The sequence below is a fragment of the Nannobrachium achirus genome (genome assembly GCF_963921795.1).
Source record: "Nannobrachium achirus genome assembly, chromosome: 22".
NCBI classification, from domain to species: domain Eukaryota; kingdom Metazoa; phylum Chordata; class Actinopteri; order Myctophiformes; family Myctophidae; genus Nannobrachium; species Nannobrachium achirus.
The window spans coordinates 1,877,322-1,886,889 of NC_137829.1; the positions used below are offsets into that span (position 1 = coordinate 1,877,322).

Below are 9,568 nucleotides of genomic sequence, written 5' to 3' on the forward strand. Positions count from 1 at the left end.
AAGGACATTGTATTGATCTAAGAACAATAACAGTACAAGACAATAATTACTCATCATTGCGTTGCTTTGCCGACGCTTATCTCCCAAAGACATCTTTACCTCAGATGGAGGTACACGTGCCAAAGAAAAGTCTATGTATGTTCGTGTTCTGACCTCAGATTTGAGAAGTAAAATATATTTCACTGTCATAATTATGTTTGTTCATATTTTCTCATAATTGTATTCAACAAAATGAGTTTTGGTGAAGCTCATCCCCCAAACATTATTCATGTGTTCGATAAGCATCAAATGAGTAAAACACAAATTCAAAGCTTATGAATGCTTTTCCAAAAGATGCACTTTGAGCTGAGAAATCAATGTTAAAACCTTGAGGCGGATTTCTCTCCAGACCTTGATTTTTTTCAGAAAGAAAATACATCAAGAAGCCATAGTTGAAATAACCTTGATATGTAGCTCAAATCCTAAAAAAAAAAGAAAAAAAAGAAGAAGAAATACAAATAAATCATCTTCGATGACCATCTTGCTGTGTTTGGTCAGTTTCTATTGTATTTTGGGTGAACTACATTACTTAAGTAAATGTACTTAGTTACTTTACATCGCTGTGCACAATCTATGTAAAGCGCCTTGGATAATGGCTCTATATTAATGCACCATTGATTACAATATAAATATTCAAAGTTTGACAATGCTATATTGTTTGGGGAACCACCTGGAAACCCCTCAAGGACCCCTGGGGGTCCCTGGTTTGACCGCACTTTGAGAACCATTGCCGTACCGTATTTGGTTAGGCCCACGGCCCTATCCTCTCTAGCGCCACCCTTAGCCCTATTAGTGAGAGTACAGTGCTCCATAAGGATGCTGGTTGAATTTGAAAGCCCTTCGGTCTGCCTGGATTGCCGCTACAGCAAGCAGGGCTTTCAGGCCCTTACTGTAGGGCTATAGGTTTACTAAGCCATTTGGGCCTCATTTCAGATGCATTCTGTACCTAGAAAACATGCATGTAATTTGTCTAACAGGTGCACCAGCCTAGAAATGCAGTTTGAAAACGGAATCCGGAAATACTGGGATGAAAACAGCCTATACTGTAGATTAAGCAGCAGTGGCACAAAAATTACTCTGAGAACTCAAAGACGACCTTGAAACCTCCCACACAACCTTCCGATCCAGCTGTGTTCAAGCTTTCCTCGCAGCTCGTATAGCCTGCAATATTATCTGGCATGTGGATAAAATAGAATCTACAATAGCTTCCACACCTGGATATATCACACAGCCCACATTGTAGTGGGTGTCCCTGGTGAATGCGCTGCTGCAGCGCACACATTTCTGCACGTCCAATGGTTTGAAATTCAACGTACTTTTAACAAAACACATTTCCAGAAACAGAAAACACACAATGAATTATGCTCAAGTCATCTATAATAGTTGTCCCCGCCATCTGTTTTCAGGAGTTTGTTTTTGTATCTCCGGCTAATGCATTTATTTTATGAGCATTAGTAGTTGTCGCCCCCCCCCCCCCCCCCCCAAATTCAATTTATCTCAGTTGGAGTTTTGTTGTTTCAGTTACATCAATTATTTTACTACAGCCGACCTATACAAGTGCACAACGCTGTGAGCTTGCAGGTCGGCTATTTTTGGGCCCGCGACACCGCTTAAGAAAATAATGGATAGACAAGAGTTTTCAAACTTTTTTTTTTATGTAGAATGTCCCATTCTCAAATGTATAAAATATACTAAAATATAAAACCCTCTCCCTGTCTCCACCCCGCCCCACCCATGTCTCCACCCATGTCTCCACCCATGTCTCCGCCCCCTCAGGGAGCATCGCCATCATCGTGCCTCTGGTCCTCCTGGTCATCCTGATCGTCACCGTGGTGACCGGAGTTTTCGTCTGCAGACGGAGGCAGAGGTGACACGCACGCACGCACGCACGCACGCACGCACGTATGCATGCAAAACACTGAGTCAGGACCCATTCGTGGGTCGCGGATACATCTTTATGGGTCCCTTAATCTTTTTGGTTTCCTACATTTTGTTTTTAATTATTATTATTCAAAAACACTTTCAAAAAACATTCCTCAAAAAGCTACGATTTTCATGAATAACAAACAATGCCATTTTGTAAGTACTAGTTTGGTCCCCAGGCAAAACGTCTAATTTCTCTTTTGGGTCTTGAGCTAAAAAAGTTTGGCAAACATAGAGTAGTGAAGTCCTGACGTCGTTCATCCACTGGCTCCCGGGAGTAATTTCATTATGAGATATCTTAGAAATCGTCTCATATAAGCACTGTGGTCCAAAAATAAACATATTGTCGGGGAAGTCTGGATTGTTTATGATAGTCAGTCACTCATATTTGATACAGTCTGTTTCTAACTAATTCGGCAGCAGTTAACATATGTTTTCTCACCGTAAAAAAAAAAAAGGCTGGGAATTCAGAATGAGGGGGGAAAAGGGACTCAGCTTGGATGTGTAAATGACGTCAGACTTGCTCAGACGTGCTCTATTTACAGATCATGTTCAAAGGCCACCAAGCCGACAGTATAGATAGACACAGACTATAGCTATATCACACACACACACACACACACACGCTATATCTGCCATATTGCCATGCTTTGAAACCTTTATGGTAACAAGTAAAGTGAGCAAATTTGTTTTTAAAGAGATCTGGTGGAATGATTAAACTCAGAGGTATAAAGCCCCCTTTGGTTTGCCCCGACGTCTTATAGACTGACTGCTCCATCGCATTATGGAAAGTAGGCAGTGGTGTGGCTTTGGTGTGGCTTTGAGATTAAAACACAGCTGTTTGTTGTTGCACTGAGTCCAGGCTGCATGCTGTGTGTGGTCTCTGTCGGGTGGAAACCTCATTTAAACCTCATGTCCGAAAACGTTACTTTATAGGATCCAAATGAGGAAATACCAAAAGTAGCAGGTCCACAAGCGTTTTGGTCTGGGGCTGTTCATTTCCCAAAAAAAAAAAAAACGTAGGTACCCTAAAAAAACAACATGCAGTAATCCTGGTCTCTATAATGTCTCCCCCTGGTCAGCCGGGGCACCTGATGGAAGGGAAAGGAACTGGTTGGAATAACGTGTTCCTTCCATGCGCTACATCCCCCCCCCATCGTCAGGTGATAAGAAGCAGCATGCTCACTCCTCATGCACTGAATGAAGCATGAGCTCAGTTCAGGGTTCTCCCCAGGTTGGCAGAGGGAGAGCAGCGCCCAGGATTACAGCTTAGGCAATAGACCATAATCACCGGGCGGCCATGTTTGCATTTTGTGTTGAAAAAAATGGGGTGGCATTTTATTAACTTAATGGCAAGATGGCCGCCGTGTGAATATGGTCTATTGGCACCAAGCCCCCAGAACCACGGTAGAACGTTGAAGCAGTCAATATCCTTCTGACGAAGAAGATCCTTCTTGCCCGACGATAATCAACCATATGTCATGTTTTTTTTGTTGCACTGATGTCTATCTGTCTGGGCCCATGGTGCCCTCTTGCCCTCCCCTCCCCTCCCCTCCCCTATCCCAGGGGTAAACGTGTGCAGAGGCAGCCCATGACCAACGGGGGGATCAACGTGGAGATCGGCAACCCGTCCTACAACATGTACGAGGTGGACCACGACAACCACGCAGACGCCGGCAGTCTGCTCAGACCCAACTTCACGCTGGACCCGCACAAGGTCTGTGGGTGTCTTATGGCTCCTTGACTCAGTCATTGCCAGGGTAATAATAATATGTACATGATGCAGCACCTGCCAGCGAAATCTTCACCTTTCAACTGGTCAAAGAATATTTAGCTTCAGTCTGATGGAGCCTCCCGTTGGTCTCTAAACCAGTCTCTGGTTTAGAGACTGGACCCTACCGTTATCTAGCTAGAAAATCTGTCCGTTGAATATATCCTGTTCCTGCCAAATCCAATAACCTGGAAGTGAATGGGGATTTCTTTTTTTTTGCGATCACGTCATTTCACTGTTTCAATGCGTCACTAAGAGTCAAATGTTGAAGCGTATGTTAGCAAAGAGCGCCATCTAGTGCAAAACCTGAAAAAACTGAAAAGATGTCAGTCATCTTTGGCAATCTGGGTTTTCAAAAAAGTGGCAGCGAATGAATTAATGTGGAGCAGTGTGAGTCTAAAGGCATTACATTCAAGACAGCTCACACACACACACACACACACACACACACACACACACACACACACACACACACACACACACACACACACACACACACACACACACACACACACACACACACACACACCCCCCGTGCTACTGCCTTCTCCAGCCTCTAAATTGGGTGCAGTGTTATTGTGTGGAAGAAAAGTATTATTTCTGAGCTTCCCGCAGAAGTTGGCTTGTTAGCATTGTTAACTTGCTGCTACGTTGTTAGCATTGTTAACTTGCTGCTACGTTGTGGCCCTCATGGATCTACAGGGCCACGGAGCCAAGGCAACTCTTTCACGCGCGATGCGATCTGTCTGATACAAATCCATAACCAAGCACTTTTCTTTTTTAACAAAGTTATGCTGGCCCTTGAATTTATTTTAGTTGCATGGAGAGTTGCGGCCCCGATGAACTTGAATGTCCAGACTCACAGTTCAAGTTCAAGTTTTATTTAAAGGTCTCGTGACATGCTTTTTTTTTTACAAAACAGAAAAGTGTCCATCATGGTCCTTCAAACGAGTATTAAAAGGTTTTACTGTCAAAAATCCACTCCAGTGAGCCATGGCAGTTTTTTTTTCTTCTCCCCTCTGTGTTCTGATACCTTTTCAGTTGCAATGAAAAATACAACTTTTGCCTGCGGGTGTCGCTGTTGAGGCATTTTGGTTGATTTCAATGGTTTCACTTTTCTGAGCCTAATTAATTATTATTCAGAAAACCCCTGGCCACAGAAAATCCTCTGAATGCTCAAAGTTTTTTTTTGTGTAATTGAGTTCAGGAAACCTAATAAAACAAACAAAAATAAATTAAAAAATAAAATTGAAGGCATGAGGCCTTTAAAGTACAAAGTCACACAAACGTATTACAACACAACACCATAAAAAAAAAATACAATCAACATTTATTCATGCATTCATTCAACAGTCAAATAAGCGTCATTGTTCTGCACTCGGTAGAAACAAAATTTGTCCCGGCTCTATATCAACGGAAACCCAAATGTGAAAGGAATTCCACTGCGACTGCAGCAGCCTGTGGCTTTGTGCGGAAGACACACTGCGTTATAATAACATCTTGTCTTTTCCCAGTAAACTGAGTTGACGTGTTGTCGACAGTTTCGGATGAGCCGTTTTTCTGCGACGGTAACATTTGTAGATGTTGTGTAAACCTTATCAGCCCCACTGGGTCCTATACTCGTATGCAGGTGGCGTAGCACGGAGGCGCCAGTCTCTTCTCTTCTGCTTGATGATGTATTCTGAGTCAGTCTCACACACTGCACTAACATGCGGCGTATCAAATGGATCACAAACAGCCCTGGCTGATGTTGTTATCGCAGCTCCACCTGCCAGAAAGAGCTCTGTTGCTTATTGCTGTTGCTTCGTACCTTTTTTTTTTTGCCAAACACTGCTATTCTGCTATTGTTAGACTGTATCTGCCTTTCCCTGTTTTCACTGGAGACCGTACGTACGTACGTGCTACTGTACTGTACTGTATGCCTCCAAAACTTAACAAGTCATCTGCTCTCTGCTATATACTCTTGCGAATAGATTCATCTTTGGCTTGGCAGCTGTAGATTTCTTTTAAAACACATCTGAAGATGAGATGAGAATGCAATCATAAACACCACAAGACATGCAGCTCATTAAAAAAAGTATAAAAGAAAAAGGAGGGAAAAAAGAGACAAAAAAAGTGTGTGACAGCACATTTAAGTCAGGAAGCTGTTATGATATTATGTAGCCAGGTAAACCATCTCGTTCGCAGGAATTAATTCACAGACGACATCATGTGTCTTCTGCAGACCGGGCGGCCTGTGGCCCCGAACCAACGCTGGGTGCAGACCGGGCGGTCTGTGGCCCCGAACCAACGCTGGGTGCAGACCGGGCGGTCTGTGGCCCCGAACCAACGCTGGGTGCAGACCGGGCGGTCTGTGGCCCCGAACCAACGCTGGCTGTGAGTTTTACAGAAACCCAAGAAGTGGAAGAGCCGATCAGCGTCTGTCCATCACAGTTGCCCTGCGCTCGATTGACCCTCTTCCACTCTTTGGTTTCTGCAAAATGCCCGGCAAGCGATTGGGGCCAGATCGACCTTTTGATAGATTTTTGATTGAAAACGTTATTAGCAGTTTGCATACGAAAAGCACAGGACAGTTAAGGATGGGACGATAATCGTTATCATTTAACGTGATAAAAAAAACACTCTGTAACAATTTATCATGAAAGTGTCCTCCGTCATGCACTGGGATCAGTTCATGCGGAGCTGTAAATAATTGGTACAACGGACCTGGAAATAATGTAGGCCTACTTTATACGTCGTTTCGCTTTTGGACATAATATCCGGTTGTTTCTACTCAGTATTTTGGCACCAGTTGGCTCATTGGAGGTTCGTACTGTAAGTGGCCGTTACTTCTGTTGCAGGGCTGGTGCGTAAAGTCCACTGATGCCCGTGGTGCCCAGCTGGGCGTACATGCTGTGCCCAAGGAAGTTATACCTGGACAGGTGAATTCATATCAACTTGAACTTAATTTAATGCATTCCACCATTATTATTTGTATTATTTGGACAAAACCCAATAGGCACAGCAGCCAATTTGGAGAGAAGTTGGGTCTCTTCTCACTTCCTTCACAGGTGTTACCAATGATACTAATGAAGGCTCTGTTCTGGTCGAACAGAGTCACGGTGCTGATATTGTGCTATGTTGGCTCACACCTGTGGGTCTCAATGGGGCCTTTTCCACCGGCAAAGAACCGGTTCCGGTTCTTTCTCCCGCCTATGGGATGAACCAGAGGTGTGCTTTTCCACCGAGAACCGGAGTTGGTTCCGAACCGTAAAAATTGGTTCGGAACCGGAACCACAAAATCCATGTTTTTTCCAGTGAACCACCATCTGTACTGGGGGAAATTGGCTCTGGTTCACTCTGGTGGCAATCTGGGAACCCAGATCAAAGAAAGGGCGACGCCCACTTGGTCTGTCTCTCTTCCTTCAGAAGCGTAGCGACTCTGAGGCTGTCTCGAGAGATTACTCTGGTGGAAACGCAAGTCGGTTCGCAAGAACTAACCAAGGTTCCAAGAAAGTTGAACCGGCACTGGTTCTGGAACCCAGGTTCTTTTGGTGGAAAAGGCCCCAAAGTGTGGTCCAGGGAGCCTCTTGGTTACTTGGGGGTTCCAAATGACCCCTAAAAGGTGTGTTAACTTATGGGTCCATTTGGTTCCATTTGTACACTCAGAGTTATGGGGGTCCTTGAAATAGAAGGTTTGAGAACCACTGAGCATCAGTGTCATTAGTTACACCCATTGAAGGAAGTGAGAAGAGACCCCACTTCTCTCCGATATGGATAGCCTATTTCCCAGCAATATCCAGGATTATGTCATTGCCGTCGGGGTGGAAAGAGACCTCATTATGTCCCCAAACTGTTGCTTTTCAGTATTCTAATTCGAAAATGGCAAAGATTACAGATCTACAGATGTGCCATTTGAGAACGTGCCATTGGCAAGACAGTACTATGATGAAGTAAGGCGTTATTTTACGCGAAGAAACTAACACAAAACACGTTAAAATATGGAGATAAGAGGTTTCTGCCTGACAGCAACGATGTAGCATTATTGGAAAGGATGCACTGTAGGCACAGCAGTGCACTCTGGGTAATTAATAACTTCCACTAATATGCATGAGCCGTTGCCTTTGCTTCTCCTTTGCCTCTCTCTCTGTCTGCCTTGCTTTACTTTAGACTTTCTCTCCTGTTTGTTTACCTCTCCGTAACAAAGTGATGTTATTCTTCGCACAGCACAACAAACATCGAGGCTTGATAATTGGAGTTGCACTGTCGGTTGAATTATTGCCGTTCTGAAGCCACAGGGCCAGAGATTAAAAGTGTTTTCTTCCTCCCTCTGTGTGTCTGCAGCCCATGAACTACTCCAACCCGGTTTATGCAAAGATCTATCTAGATGGACAGAACTGTCGGAAGCCGGTCATCAACATTGACGAGAGGAGAGAGCTACTCCCAAAGAAATTAGAGGGGACAATTCGTGAAACCGCCGCATAGCCTGAATTATACACTTTCTACTCCTTTTTTTACCACAGTGTACAAATGTATAAAGTGAAGGAAAACAACAACAACAACAACAACAACAACAAAAACTGGATTTTCTACTTCCTATCAGGCTCTTCTTGGTTTAGGTTTGATTGGTTTAGCATCAGCATAACGTCTTTGTTTGTGTGCTAAAATTTTTTTTTTTTTAATTATCCCTCATTTAGTTTTTTGTTTTGTTTGTTTCTGTTTCGCTTTCTGATGTTTGGTCAGACATTTTCTTATACAGCACTATATACGTACGACATTAAAGTATTAAAGCTGCTGACTTGCAAAAACGTTATTAACACCAGAGTATACACACGTGTGCACTGTTTAAACTTTAAACCCTTGAGGCCGTGTGTCCACCAAAAGCATTTTTCTCTCCAACCGCCCCCCACCCCCAGCTCAAAACGCAAGGTGCACTTCTAAAAAACGCTCAAGAGTTGTGACACAGTTTCAACTCTTATGCGACCAGAGATGAAAGAAAAACAGCAGACACAAAAGCGTTGCGCAGCATAGATCGATCAGTGCCTCGTTGCATCGCATAATTAAGGTAAAATGCGCGGTGCTCCCCATTGAAAACAATGGAAAACGGGAAGAAAAAGAGAAACACCTTGGTGGACAAACGGCCCTCAAGACACATGCGCTCATATTTGTATCTGTTACCAGTATGTGTCTAGTCGAAGCGCAATGGACAGCGGGCTCTTTCTGCCCAGGGTTGATAAACACATGCTGTGTATGGCTGTGTTTTTTTTCTTCCCACAAGCAAACGAACGTCGTGTCTTGGTTTATTTCCGACGGGGCAGTCTGTTGATTTGCTCATGTCATGTGATATTTAGAACATGTAGGAGCTTAGCTTCATAAACTGAACAATGAAGCTTTTTTTTTTTTTTTTTTAACCCTTCCTTTCTGGGTCACGGTGTGTCAACGTTGACTGGAGGTTGGGGGTGGAAGTCGCCATGAGGTGGCGGTGTTTTGCACATTGTTTACTCATAACCATACATGTCATGTATCCCACATTATGTGTGCGCTGTAGGGCTGAACAATTTGTTCAAACGTTTCCCTCGATTACAATTAACAGATTCATAGAAATTGTGAAAGTAGCAGTTCTACGACCGAGCGAAAAGTTCACAAAGTGTCACATTGTGACTCGCTGTGAACTTGTAGATTTTCGCTTTTTTTGTTTGTGGTAAATTACAAACAGGTTTGCTTTTTTTCCCATCTCGATTTGTTGATTCGTAAGAAAGAAATAAATTGGCTAAGAAAATCTGCTTTTCAGTTTAGCAATAGACATCAGCCCTTATAGCGCACGGTCCATGTCCCAGTTATATCAACCCTGACGCC

General features: G+C 43.6%; 1 protein-coding gene across 1 annotated transcript in view; it reads left to right on the top strand.

Moving 5' to 3' along the window:
• The window catches only part of LOC308308144 (low-density lipoprotein receptor-related protein 1B-like), a gene marked incomplete at both ends in the record, with an annotated part of 592,679 nt that extends 584,482 nt beyond the window's left edge, over positions 1–8,197 (top strand). The window contains 4 exon segments of the mRNA XM_080753509.1: positions 1,816–1,906; positions 3,529–3,679; positions 6,574–6,654; positions 8,057–8,197. Of these exon segments, the coding sequence (XP_080609635.1) occupies positions 1,816–1,906; positions 3,529–3,679; positions 6,574–6,654; positions 8,057–8,197 (464 nt within the window).
• Positions 8,198–9,568: the final 1,371 nt, after the last annotated feature.